At 23.0% G+C, this 14,125-nt stretch overlaps 5 protein-coding genes across 10 annotated transcripts; 2 read left to right on the top strand and 3 right to left on the bottom strand.

Annotated features, from left to right (window-relative positions):
* The first annotated feature begins 7 nt into the window (after nucleotides 1–7).
* On the top strand, nucleotides 8–1,481 carry DENR (density-regulated protein). 2 transcript variants are annotated; one of them, XM_012493656.3, is made up of 5 exons: nucleotides 8–458; nucleotides 569–653; nucleotides 744–920; nucleotides 1,003–1,142; nucleotides 1,293–1,481. In XM_012493656.3, the coding sequence occupies exons 1-5, from the start codon at nucleotides 357–359 to the stop codon at nucleotides 1,335–1,337; spliced, it is 549 nt and encodes a 182-aa protein (XP_012349110.1). In that variant the 5' UTR covers nucleotides 8–356; the 3' UTR covers nucleotides 1,338–1,481. The 2 variants fall into 2 exon arrangements, with proteins under 2 accessions (XP_012349110.1, XP_003698842.1); XM_003698794.4 differs by having other exon boundaries at nucleotides 116–458; nucleotides 741–920.
* On the bottom strand, nucleotides 1,356–2,832 carry crcp (CGRP receptor component). Its single transcript, XM_012493657.3, has 3 exons — nucleotides 2,034–2,832; nucleotides 1,664–1,934; nucleotides 1,356–1,573 (listed from the first exon to the last, which is right to left on the bottom strand). Exons 1-3 carry the CDS (start codon nucleotides 2,039–2,041, stop codon nucleotides 1,475–1,477), a joined length of 378 nt encoding a protein of 125 aa, XP_012349111.1. The 5' UTR covers nucleotides 2,042–2,832; the 3' UTR covers nucleotides 1,356–1,474.
* On the top strand, nucleotides 2,736–8,567 carry Atg1 (serine/threonine-protein kinase unc-51-like protein Atg1). Of its 4 annotated transcripts, none has more exons than XM_086909363.1 (14): nucleotides 2,736–2,858; nucleotides 3,808–3,997; nucleotides 4,122–4,214; nucleotides 4,629–4,679; nucleotides 4,816–4,885; nucleotides 4,974–5,150; nucleotides 5,238–5,472; nucleotides 5,557–5,868; nucleotides 5,950–6,219; nucleotides 6,354–6,607; nucleotides 6,705–7,073; nucleotides 7,141–7,268; nucleotides 7,339–7,474; nucleotides 7,616–8,157. In XM_086909363.1, the coding sequence occupies exons 2-14, from the start codon at nucleotides 3,908–3,910 to the stop codon at nucleotides 7,687–7,689; spliced, it is 2,259 nt and encodes a 752-aa protein (XP_086765489.1). In that variant the 5' UTR covers nucleotides 2,736–2,858; nucleotides 3,808–3,907; the 3' UTR covers nucleotides 7,690–8,157. The 4 variants fall into 4 exon arrangements, 3 of the variants coding, with proteins under 3 accessions (XP_086765489.1, XP_003698838.1, XP_086765490.1); XR_015292364.1 differs by lacking the exon at nucleotides 2,736–2,858 and adding an exon at nucleotides 8,245–8,567 and having other exon boundaries at nucleotides 3,550–3,997; nucleotides 7,616–7,759; XM_003698790.4 differs by lacking the exon at nucleotides 2,736–2,858 and having other exon boundaries at nucleotides 3,550–3,997.
* On the bottom strand, nucleotides 8,154–10,005 carry Tspo (Translocator protein). The gene is made up of 3 exons (XM_003698798.4): nucleotides 9,246–10,005; nucleotides 8,491–8,703; nucleotides 8,154–8,416 (listed from the first exon to the last, which is right to left on the bottom strand). Exons 1-3 carry the CDS (start codon nucleotides 9,351–9,353, stop codon nucleotides 8,222–8,224), a joined length of 516 nt encoding a protein of 171 aa, XP_003698846.2. The 5' UTR covers nucleotides 9,354–10,005; the 3' UTR covers nucleotides 8,154–8,221.
* LOC100865287 (transmembrane protein 120 homolog) lies at nucleotides 9,996–12,884 on the bottom strand. Of its 2 annotated transcripts, none has more exons than XM_012493829.3 (6): nucleotides 12,678–12,884; nucleotides 12,175–12,293; nucleotides 11,945–12,103; nucleotides 11,748–11,840; nucleotides 11,455–11,672; nucleotides 9,996–11,383 (listed from the first exon to the last, which is right to left on the bottom strand). In XM_012493829.3, exons 1-6 carry the CDS (start codon nucleotides 12,744–12,746, stop codon nucleotides 10,980–10,982), a joined length of 1,062 nt encoding a protein of 353 aa, XP_012349283.1. In that variant the 5' UTR covers nucleotides 12,747–12,884; the 3' UTR covers nucleotides 9,996–10,979. The 2 variants fall into 2 exon arrangements, with proteins under 2 accessions (XP_012349283.1, XP_012349285.1); XM_012493831.3 differs by having other exon boundaries at nucleotides 12,606–12,879.
* Between the last annotated feature and the right edge of the window lie 1,241 nt (nucleotides 12,885–14,125).

Raw genomic sequence — 14,125 nt, 5'->3', positions numbered from 1 at the left:
TCCACCCCTTATATTTTTTAAACGTTTATTTGTCGTTGCTGATGTATCAAATGATGCAGTTCCTTTTGAAGTTGAATGTTATTGGAGCGTTTTTTGATTGGTAACAATTGGTAGAAATAGAGATTTTAAGAATCTAGAAAACGAAATTAAAATTACTAGATATCAGATTGCTTACCTTACATGCTATTCATTTGAATAAGTGATAGTCTGTACTTTGTTTAAAAAGCGTGTTATAGATCAATAAAAATTTATTTCTCAGAAAAAAAAAGTAAATTAAGAAAATTGGAAAAACCTTAACGTTTTGTCAAGCAAATCCATATCAAACTGTACAAAAGTAAGGTTAAGCGTCTGAAAGAATGTCGATAGAAGAACAGTCAAATTTGCGTCTAGGACCTGATCCTAATATCATTTATCCGATTCAAGTACAATATTGTGGAAATTGCTCTCTTCCTATTGAGGTAAGATAATTTTTTATAATTTAAATATTTGATATATGAAATTCATATTATATGACAAAATAATAATCTTTGGATTTTTTAAATTTAATTCTTACTTGTAATTCCTACAGTATTGTGAATATTATCCAGAATATGAAAAGTGTAAACAATGGCTAGAAAGAAATTTACCAACAGAATTTGAAAAAGTTAAATTAGGTAAATATAATTTTTATATATAAAATCATTCCCATAGTTATTTATAAATTTTACTATTTTATTATAATTTTAACTATTTATATGTAGTAGAAGATAATAATACAGAAGTAGGTGGAGGTGAAGATGAAAAAAAAAGACAAAAACGTGGTGGTAAAGGTATGCTTAAAACAAAGAAAAAAGAAGATGTACCAAAATTAGTGACTGTATCTAGAGCACCTAGAGGAAAAAAGAAATCAGTTACTGTTGTTACAGGTCTTAGCACTTTCGGTAATATAAAATGTTTATTTAAACTTTATACTTAAAATAATTGTAGTTGTTAAATTAAAATCTCATTTACATTAATTTATAGATATAGATTTAAAAGTAGCTGCAAAATTTTTTGGTAGTAAATTTGCATGTGGATCTAGTGTAACAGGAGATGATGAAATAGTTATACAAGGAGATGTGAAAGATGAATTATTTGAAGTAATTCCAGAAAAATGGCCACAAGTAAGAGTGATATATATTAATATATATAGTTAATATAACATGATATTATCTAAATAACATAATATTAATATATATATGTATATATGTATATATTTATATATAATATATACATATTATATAAATTATAAAATTTAATATTTAATATTTCAGATTGATGAAGATTCTATAGATGATCTTGGGGACCAAAAGAGATAATGAGTCAATCACTAAAAATTTGCATAATGTATTTAATATTATATCATTTTCATTTCTTTGTTTGCTATAAATAAAATGTACATAAAATATATAAAATGTTTTTAAAAAATTTGTAAAGTTAAAATAGAAAAACCATATTATCCATCTTGTTCATTTTCATTTAAATAATTTGCTACTACTTGAAGTAAAGAATCTACTTCTTCATCAGTTAAACGATCTTCACTATCTTCTACAATCTAAAAAATATATATACATAATTTTTTATTACATATTTTTTACATGTTTTAGATATATTATATATATTTAATAAATTTTAGATATATTACCAATTGTATTTCAAGAGGTGTTTTAGGACATACATTTAAAAGAGTTAATATTTCACATTTTGTAAGTTTGAAAGGTTCCATCGTTCTTAAAAAGTCTTTAATTTTTTCTGGAGACTGGGTTTTACATGAAGTATTTTCTAAATATCTGATAGTCTGATATGTTATACTTGCCAATTGATTTTGTTTCATTTTTTGTTTTTTATTTGCTTTTATACTCTGTAGAATATTCAGAACTTCATAGTTGCTTAAATATGCTGAACATTCCTTAAGTCTAAAATGAAATTTATTTCGATTATTTGTATACTTATTAAATAAATATAAATAATTATATATATTAAAATAATTATAAATATAGAAAATAAGTACTTACACTTCCATATTTAAACAATATTTACTAGTATCTTCCTTTTGTATTTAGAATTACAACATAAATATGTGAGGTTATGTACTAATATTAATATAATTTAAACATAATATAATATACAAATTTATTAAAATTTATAAATATAGTTTTTTTTACAAAGACATTTATTATAACAAAGAATATATTACAAATTATTTAATAAAAATTTAAGATTTAAAATTTTTTTGATGGAGAGAGCGTATATAGTTACAAAATTATTTTAGTGCGCATAAAGCATAAGATTTGAATTCCGCGCTTAATTATTAATATTTTTAGATAATATATGTATATATATATATATATTTTCTTTTTCATATAAAATTTGTATTTTATAAATAATATCTTTAATTATATTTAAAATATTTAAAATATAGAATTATAAAATTAATTTTCTAGTAGTATTAATTTATTCATTATTATGAATTTTTTTTTAATGTTTTTTTTTAATTTATCTCATAATTTTAATAAAAATTTAATATATAAATTTATGATTTGAAAAAAATGAGTAAACAAAGAAATTTCGTTTTAAATTATATTTATGTATTCATCTATTTTTAATGTTGCATAAAAAATTTTAAATCAATTTTAGAGTTTTGAAATCGATTAAGAAGCCATTGAAAGAATATGTATATATGTTCATTATAATCACATTTACAAAATGATTTATTTAAATAACATATTTAAATATGTGAAGATAGTATGGCTACTTGATTAACATACAAAATGCGTGTATATGATATGTGCTTTACAATTAATAGCTGACTGTGATTATATTTTATATCTTATAAAAATGTAAGTTGATTAATCTTTTTAAGGGCTTTTAAATCCTTTCGATAATTATAAAAATAAAATATACTAATTATTATACTGTTTATATTATTTTTACTGTTTTATTATTTAATACATTTAATATTTATAAAATATTTGGAATAAATTAGTTAAAAAATAATATACATACTCAATACACACAAATGAAAAATAGAAATATTTTTTTATAATATTTAATATTTTCTTTTTTTTATAACTTAATTGTTCATTTAGAATAATAAAATATATAAAAATAAAATAATTTTATTATTTTAATATAATGAATATAAAATAAATTTATTTTTAATTGAAAAATATATTATAAAATTTTATTATTAAAAACTTTTAAGATATTTTATTTTAATTGTAATTATTTTTTTTAATTGAAATAATTTTTAATAGAATTATATATAAAATTGCATTTATTATTAATAATGACAATAGCAAAAATCATATATCATATTTAATTAAAAATATTATTCTCACATAAAATTCTTTTCATATTATTGTATATTTTTCTTTAAATTTTTTGAAAAATAAAATAAAAAAAATATTTCTGATGATGTTATAACTTATATAAAATTTTATATTCTTTTATGAACAAATTTAAAGAAATTTTAGGTTACGAGTTACGGGCACCTAATAGCATAGTCACATGCCTATGAATGTTAACACGACCTCTGTGCGCGATTGTCTGACATTTTGCGAAGGTAACTGTAGAACTGAGTGCGTATTCCGTTGTTTTGTATTTTCGATATACTCTACCATCAGTGTCGTGGTACGAGTTAATGATCGATGTGATTTATAAGAGTGGACAAAATGTAGATCAATGTTATTTGTGTTGTCAAAAGCATTGTCGCAGAAAAATAACTATACCATACAAAAATTCTACGGAGTACAAAATTTCTTACAACGCGTATCGATCTCTCCGCAGGCAATGCATCTTCCTTGCCTGTGCTATGTTTATAAACTGTTGACCTTGCTTGTCGAAGATCGATGAAAAATCCTCGATCGCCGAAAAATTACGATCAAGAATGGAAATTGTCGGCGATTACGAATATAATACGAAAGATCTGATAGGCCACGGCGCATTCGCTGTGGTCTTCAGAGGTAGACATCGTAAAGTGAGTCTTCCTGTTTTTTCTTCTTTTTTTCATGGAAACAAATATGATCACTGATAAAATTATCAAAAATTATTCATTCAAATATTGATTATGGTAATTATATATGTGTTTCTTTTCTTTTTAGAAACCAAATTTTGTAGTGGCAATCAAAAGTATTACGAAAAAAAGTTTAGCGAAATCACAGAATTTGCTTGGAAAAGAAATTAAGATTCTGAAGGTTTGGAGTTAATATTTTTCTATATTTTCTATATATATATTAGTGTTTAATTAGTAGTGTTTTATTTGTTACATTATACACAAAAAATTGTTTTTATTTAATATATAAAACAGAATTTTTTTTATCTATTATATTATTTATCTAAAATAAATTATAAATGTATATCTATTTATTTCAAATTTTCATTTTATATTCATAATCATAATAATTATACTATATCATTGTAATATTAATTATTAATAAAACATTATAATTATAATATATATATATTTTGTAGGAAAAATAAGAATCATCTATATGATAAAAATTTATGTTATTTCATTCATTTTAATATTTCAATATTTTTTTCTTTTATTTTAATAATTATATAATACATTTAATTAATTTAATTCTTTATTTAATATTATGTTTTAGGAACTAACAGAATTACATCATGAAAATGTTGTTGCATTGTTGGATTGTAAGGTTAATATAATAAAAATTAATATATAATATTGACATTAATAAAAATAAAATATTTATAAAAATATTTTTAAATATAAATATTATATAATAATTAATATTGACATAATTTTTTGTTTATTGTGAATTTATTGTATAGGAGTCTAATTATAATGTCTTCCTCGTTATGGAATATTGTAATGGTGGGGATTTAGCTGATTATTTAAGTGGTATGTTTTCTAAAAAATATATTTTTAAAATATTTGAACAATATCTACAATTATATTTTATTTATTTCATTTATTGATTTTTTTTTAGCAAAAGGCACTCTTTCTGAAGATACTATTAGAGTGTTTTTAAAGCAATTAGCAGGTGCAATGAAAGCACTACATGCCAAAGGTGTAGTCCACAGAGATCTTAAACCACAAAATATTTTACTCAGTCATAATTGTGGTAAAGCTTGTCCACAACCACATCAAATAACATTAAAAATTGGTAAATATTTATTCATTTTCTTTTTAATTTAAAGATTTATTAAAGATATATTTAAAAATTTTTAAAACATGTTATTTAATTTTCCAGCGGATTTTGGTTTTGCTAGGTTTTTACAAGATGGTGTAATGGCTGCAACATTGTGTGGATCACCAATGTATATGGCACCAGAAGTTATAATGTCACTTCAATATGATGCAAAAGCAGATCTTTGGTCTTTAGGAACAATAGTTTTTCAGTGTCTTACTGGGAAAGCTCCATTTCAAGCTCACACACCTCAAGCTTTAAAATTATTTTATGAAAAAAATGCAAATCTTGGACCTAAGTATGTTATATTATATGTATCATATCTTTATCATGAAACAAAAACTGTATTAGTTTTATTATGTTTTAATTTCTTATATTTTAGAATTCCTCCTGGAACTTCACCTGAACTATCAGATCTCCTAATGGGTTTATTAAGACGTAATGCTAGAGATCGTATGCCCTTTGATGAATTTTTTGGGCATCCTTTTCTTCAAGGTTCTAGAGAAAGTCCCAGTCCAGTTCCTGCTGAACTCCCTGCTTCTCCAGGAACATTAACAATTCAAGAAGGAACAACAGCTATAAGATCAGAACCAGAAACAACTAGTCCGTGTTCTAGTCCTGAAGATGACTTTGTGCTTGTACCAAGTGATCTCAGTAGTGACACAGACAATAATCCTAATACACAACAAGTAAAGTATGTATTTTAATAATAACACAATAATACTCTACAAATATTTTCATCATTATTATACATGTAATATTATTAATTAATTAGGTATATTAAACAAGCTAGTAGAGAAGCAGTGAGTCCACCACGACCATGTTTTCTTCCTATTTCGGAGCCAATTCCTGTTCCATCACAGAGAAGTATTGCACAACCATCATCTCCTTCTACTAATATAAGATCAGGAAGCAGTGTTGTTCCTCGCTCGCAACCAATAAGCATGAAACGCAGTGTGGATACTCATAGAAGTCATGCTCCTGATATTGGCTCTCTTAGTCCACCTAGTGTTCAATTTGTAATTGGTACACCACCCAGTAGAAGGTATATAAATATTACATTGATACAGATTGTTTTATATTTTTATATATTTTATTTTATATTATTTTATAATTATGATTTTATAATAATGATATATATATATCATTATTTAAGTTCATCACACTGATTATTTTTAGATTGAGTGAAACACCTCCACCGCCAAATACATGGCAAGTTAGTCCTGTTGCAAGGCATTCACACACTTCAAGTGGGACGTCACCATTACGGCGTTCAACTGGAAATAATAGTGCATCTTCACCACTGTTAACAGGACCATTAGCAGTGTTAGGTTCTCCTACATCAAGAGCATTTCAGGATAATAACAATACATTGAGGCATTCACCAGTTATTCCTTTTGGTACAAGGGCAGTTACTCTTCCTGAAATATCTGGTATATAATTATATATTTCTAAGTATAATAATAAATATAAGAAGTATTTTATATTAAATTTGTTAATGTAATTTATATTTATTTATTAAATTTGTAGAAGCGGGTAATTTTCAAAATCTTCTACCAGAAGTAAATCCTACAATAACAGATGATCGACCATTGACATTCATTGCACCCGAACTTCCAGAAGAAACGCTTTTAGAGCGGGAACACAACGAAATATTAGCAAAGTTAAATTTTGTTGTTGCATTATGCGAATGTGTATGTGAAGTAGCAAGGACAAGAGCAGGACCTTTAGGTGCGCCTTTGGGTGGTATTGAACAAGCAAGTACTGCTGCAACAAGAAGAAGAGCAGAACAAGTAATTTTACTTGTTAGAGCTCTTCAATGGCTTAGTTCTGGATTAAGTCTAGCAACACAACAACTTAAAGCTGGCAGGTTACAACCAACTGCCAGTGTAAAAGAAGGTTATTTTCATTTGTTAATAATTATTACATATGACATATAATAATATTAAAAATGATTTTATTTCAGTTGTGAATACAATGAATGAAAAATTCAGAACGTGCCTCACAGAATGTAAACAGCTCAATAGTGCAGGACTTCTTCATCAGACAGGAGCTACTGCGGATAAGATTCTTTATAATCATGCCATTCAAATGGTAAGTATATGATTTTTTTTTTATAGATAAGTTAAATGTATTTAAACTAAACTATTTTTTTATGTAATAGTGTCAGTCAGCAGCACTAGATGAATTGTTTGGTAATCCTGCAGAATGTTTTCAACGATATCACACAGCACAGATATTGCTGCATTCTTTATCACAACATGTCAGCCACAGTCAAGATAGAGCTCTTCTTATTAAATGTAATTTTTTTCTAATATAAAACCTTAGAATTCTTTACTTTAGAATTAATTTTTTTTTTTTTTACTTATATTTTAAATCAAAAAACATACATATGTATATATATATATATATATACATGCGCATCATCTGTTTTATTATAGATAAAGATGCTGTTGAGAAACGTTTATATGTACTTCAACAACAAGGCTACATTTATGCAACAGATCCAACATAGCGCTTGTGAAAATTGGCAACAGACTGCAGTGACCCGCCCAAATCCATACCGTTCTCAATATCTCTTTTCTGTAAGATATTCTGCCCTATTCTGTATAAAAACTGTTAATTCATTGATCATTATGATCATATTACAAAGATGACATTGTAGAAATAAATTTAAAATGACATATATAGTAAATTTTGTTAGATCTTACACAGAATAGGGTAGATTACTCTATGAAAGAGTATGAAAGTGATTCTGTACAAGTTTCTTTATATGATTTATTAATGAATACGAATAATGAATTATAATTATATATATATAATATATATATTATATTATATATATATTGTAATGTACGTATGGTTGATTAACTAACCTTTATTTCATATCAAACAATAAACATGTCTATACTAATAGCATTGTGCATTCAATGCAAGACAGTTTCTTATTAAATAATAATGATATAATAACTGTAAAAAAAAAGTAAAACATTATTTTTATTAGATAATCTACATTAATATTATTTGGTACAGAGGTATCAAGTATATTATTCTCTTTTTTCATTTGCAGTTGCTTCAATGCTTGGTTTGTTATTCTTGTAAATTGCATAATTTAATGCTGTAGCAAGAGTAGTCCAAGCTAAATATGGAATAATTAAACAACCAGCATATGGATTTACATTATAAAATGCCACACCCATTGCTGCAGTACTTCCCCATAATAAAACAATTTCATACAGAGCCTAAAAGCATAAGAGAATGATATGATTAGAAATGTAATTAAAAAAAAAAGATATACTTATTTATATCAAAATACCCAATTTATCTTGTGTAATCCAAAGAACAATGGTGACCAAGACCAGTTTAATATTAAATTAATTCCATAAATAGAAAGAGGTAATATTGCTTTTCTAAAACCACCACCATCTTTCCATATTAAATATGAAGAATATCCTATTGTGCAATATAAAGTTGTCCAGACTGGAGCAAATAACCAATTTGGTGGAGTCCAAATTGGTTTTTTCAAAGACTATTAAATATCATTCGAAAAGTTTATTATTCTATTAAATCTAATTATGTTTAATTATATTATCTAATTATATTTTATTAAATCTAATTATATTATAAAAACAATTTTAATATAATCAATTAATAATTAAAAACATAATGATTAAAAAGTATATATTATAATACTAATAATTTATTTTATTATAAAAACAATAATAATATTAATTTAATTTAGAGTTAATTTATTTAATAATGATATTATTAAGTTTTATAAATACATAAAATTTTTTTTTAAATTTAATATAAAATAAAACTTAGAAATTAGATTTATTTAAATTTAATATTTATTAAAAATTTTATAAAAGATAATCAAGAGAAATATAAATTTAATCAATATAAAAATCAAATTATTACATATTATTTTATTACAATGCAATTAACAATGCAAAAATATTATTTTTTAATATAATTCAGAATTTTATGCTTTCTATATCAAAATAATTCTTTTGTTAAATTTATTATTTATAATTTTTAAACTATAATATTATTAATCGATTTAATTACCTCATACCAAGGTTTGATATTTTTTCTAGAAAAGTAGCTTCCGACCCATCCTCCAATATTCGGATGAATAATAGCTATTGCGACTGGCCACGATACTTTTACAGGCATTTTTTAGAAAAAAAAATAATATTTAACTATTTTTAACGATAAAACTTAATATTGATGGTATAGAATATATATGAATAGATATATTACGACTGATATTTTTTCAATGTTGTAACTACTTATCTACTTTAAAGTATTATGTACTTGGATATCAGCATTCACATATTTTTATTTATATAATGCAATGACTAAGAAAAGTTGCAATATCATCTCTAGAGAATGCAAGTTTTGACGAGTATACTACAGTTATCATATAAAATTATATATATATATATATATTTTTTAATTATATGTGTATATATATATATATACGTACATGTATGTTCTTTAAATATATAATAAAAATATATTATAAATTTATAACATATTAACCGTAATAAATGTAAAAAAAAATAACTTCATAATAAATTGAATATTCTTTTATAATAAATTATTTTTTTTATAAATAAAGTTTAATATTTTCGTACTTAATAAACAATAAAGAAATATTAAATTCATCTATAAATATAATTCTATTACATGTTATAAAAACTCATTAATGTAATGAACATTTTTCTATTTTTTAGATTTTTACGCGCCAATAGAAAAAAAAAACAAACGCAAAATGCATGCACTCAAGCACATATGCACACTTATAATTGATAATTATAATTTTGATTATTATTTTATTTAATATTAAGTAATATTTATTTACATATATAATTTAATAAATACATTAAGAAGAAATAAGAATTATATTACATAAATTTATAAATCGCCATGCATAAAAATTATAAATAATAAAATTATAAGTTTTAGTAGTGTGAGTAAAAAAATACGAGTGTGCGTGAATTACATTATTTTAATTTAATTATCATAATTATCATAATAGTATATAATAATAAGTATATGTATGTACGAATATACATATACTCTTATGTAAATGCAATTTTACATATGAAATCATTAAATTTCATTTTTTTTTCTTAATATATATAAAATATATTTTATGGTGACCAAAATTTATTTATTATCATTTTTTAAATATAAATTTAAATTTTAAATTTATAGATTTATATATTAATAATTATAAGGTATAATGTTTTAAAAAATCAGTTGATTAAAAATTATATATGGAGAAATTTTTTAATTTATTTCTACATAAGTACTCTAAATAATATCTAAATTTTAGTTTTATTTTAAAAAATTTAACAATAAACACAATTTTGACATATTATGTTAGTACTTACAAAAATAAATATTGGATAGTATAAGTAGTGGAAAATTTTTGTCAAAATATGAAAGGGAATACAAAAACAATACTTCCAAAGAATTCATTTTCATATTGCAAGCTACTATATATTAAATAGATCTTGTATTTGATAAAAATAATATATGTAATATATAATGAGAGAAAAATGTCAATATATGGAAGAAAGAATTTTAAGATATTTTGTTTAATCTATATTTTAGTCTATATTCTTTGAATTAATCTATTATCTGTGTCATTTATATTTTTTATAATTTTTTTTTCCCTTTTTGACATTTGTATTTGTATTTTTTTCTCACTTTTAAATTATTTTTTATTCATGAATTAGCATTATTTTGTATTTTACTAAATTGTTTATCATACTCGCTTTACAAAACAAATTAATTTTGTTTTTTCATATTTTTTTCTCCATTTGAATCTTTTTTACGTTCAAATTTAGAAGCAAATACTCCAGGAAAATGATATTTTACACGTTCTCTTAATTTTTGACGAATTACCATAATTGTTGTTATTGTATTACCTAGAAATAATACCAAAAACATTCCACTAAGGACTGAAACATGCCATGTAGCTTCTGAATGGGATATTAATGTATACAAGATATATGCATTGTACAACTGAAACATATATCCAACAAAAAGGAATGGTAATAAAAATGATAATCCACGCCACATCCATGAATGAAAACCTTCAATGGTAATATCCATATTATGTCTTTCACCTAATGCTTTTAAGCGATATAAAACACCTCGTTGATAGCAGAATTGTAGAGATTGTACTACACCTATAAATGAATATACTTAAAATTGTTGTTAAAAAAGAAATTTTTAACATAAGCTTAAATAAACAACATACTGATATAAGCATTGAACCATAGAAATTGTTGTCTAAATGCATACCATGGCCCTGTGTTAGGCCATACTAATAAAACACCAGATACTACAGTTGAAAGGAAATGATGAAATCTCCACCAACCTTTTATTCTTGAACCATTTACCTTTAATATACTTTCTCTTATTGTTAATGTACAATAATACCAAACTAAAAGGAACATGAAACTAAGTTCCAAAGTTCTGTAATATACATTATCAATTATTATAGATATATTATGGATATATTATTTATATTTTACAAAAATAATATATTACCTGATATTAGTTACTAGATTTAATACAGATAAAATAAAACCAATTACTGAAAGAACTAATTTAAATTTTTCATATTCATCTTTATACTTAAACCTAAAATGTAAATGAATTATTAGAAAATATATTTTATAATGCATTATCTTTTAGATAAATTATTTCTATAATAATTTAATAATGATTTTTATAATTATTCTTACTTATCACTTTTATTTAATATGGAAACATTAACATTGCCTAAAATAATTTGAAGATATGTGCCATTTGGTTTTGGTAAAGTTTGTTCTATTTCATGTAATTGCTGTTCTCGTTTTGCCATTTCTTTGCTTAATCCTTTTTGTGTTTCGCTTGCATGTAATCTAAGATTAAATATACAAACATAATATATTTACTTATTTAAAATATATATGTTTTTAAATTAATTACTTACTGTTTGAGTGATTTTGATATTACACTCATTCTGTATGTTTGATGAGAAATTCCTTTTAAACATTTTGTTTGAAGTTCAACTACTTCCTCTAATTTTGCAAGATATTCTTTGTTTAATGTCTGTTAAAAAATTAAATATTGCTAATGTTTAAGTACTATGTTGCTTAAATATTGCTGTTGCTCAAATAATTTTTAATAATTTAATAATCTTATAATTTATACAATATGGAAAAATTTGTTCAGAATATATTGATTGAAGAATGAAAAATAACAAAAAGTAACGAAAAAAACAAATGTTTTATATATGATAATATTTTAAATTCATACGGAAAGATATAAAAAAAAGAACATTTAAGTTTTACAATATATTAAAAATAATTAAATTTTTCATATACCAATTACGAGTATGGATAAATAAAAAATACACTTAACCTCACAGAAAATGGTCCAACGTGTTAATCATCGACAACATCAGTACCCAGGATTAACAAAAAATTATCTTACTTCTAATTCCTTGTAATCTTGTGCTAGGTCGTTCCAATCTTTCAAACAGGACTCAACATCGGTATCCATCGTAGTAAAAAAAAAGGGATGATAGCCAACAACTAAAGATTCAGGTACGCAAAAATTTGTCGTAGTTGTATTACTACACTACTATCAAGTAAGTTGTACTACTTCCTCATTTGACGGCAGAGTGCTCTAAAGTAAAAAGTCATCTCTGACTGCCCTGCTTTTTAAACTCGACATATGATAAGAAAATATTTTGAATATTTGTGAAAAGAAATTATATTTTATAATACCATTTAATTTGGATTTATTTTCAATATTGAAGTTTTTTAAATAAAATATTTATAATTTAATATATATTTATGTATATGTATGTGCATTAATATATTTTTTAAAGTATTTAAAAAAATTTTTTTTTTAAAAACTTGTAAATAGCAACTTTAATAATACTTATTGGTTTTTAAAATAATAATTTTTTAGTAAATAATGATAATAATTTTAATGCTCCATAAAAATCATAAAAATTTTCAATTATATTTTAATTATTTTTGAATAGTGTCAAAAAATTGATTATTTTATTTTTATAGAATTACAAAATAACTATGATTATATTTGTTTGATAAAATATATTTAAATTATTTTTATAAGATTAGATTATTTTTCAATAAAACAAGATATTCATTTTATATAATTCAAGTGATAACAATTTCTAATATATATATGATTTCCTAATATTTACTTTTCATTTTAATTAAAATAAGCTATATTTTATTAATTATTGAATTATTAATTAAAAATGCAGAAATTTGATACAAGTTGGAGACATTTTTTGAAAACATTTTTTAAATTTTTTAATTTCATGATATTTACTTACATATATTGTTATGTGTACTTTCGATATTATAATTTTTAATTAAATAAACGTTTCACGCTCGTCGATAATGACATGATTATCGATCGGACTATTATGTAAATTAATGATCGGAAATCTTCAAACATATAATACAATCGGTTAAATTTATTCGTGTCCTGTTGTATCGTTGAATACGCGAATTTTTTCACGGTCGTTGACCAGACAGCTTCACCGATCTGCGAAGAAAAAAATGCTTTGCATTCTCTGGTAAACATGTTTCTTTATTCGACTATCGTACTTCATTTTAAAATTTGTTGATCTTCAAATCTGATAAAAAGTCTGACCTACGTACCTATTTTATCTTCTCTTGTTGATTTTCATGTATATGTAATATGTATTTTTAAAGAATCTGTTTTAAAAATGAACTAAAAATGAAAAAATGTTAATTTTTAAAAATAAAATTTTAATAATATGTAATTAATTTTTTTTCTAATTCTTTTATTTATAGTAGACATTATTAAGTTATTACGAAAAAATTACTTCATAATTCTTATAATAATTGTAATATATTTCAATTATATTCATACTTCAT

Source organism: Apis florea, unplaced genomic scaffold (assembly GCF_048593485.1).
Source record: "Apis florea isolate Af1SG1 unplaced genomic scaffold, ASM4859348v1 contig_3158_pilon, whole genome shotgun sequence".
NCBI classification, from domain to species: Eukaryota; Metazoa; Arthropoda; class Insecta; order Hymenoptera; family Apidae; genus Apis; species Apis florea.
Note: the sequence above shows the minus strand (reverse complement) of the source record. Positions and strands in the feature narration are given on the sequence as shown.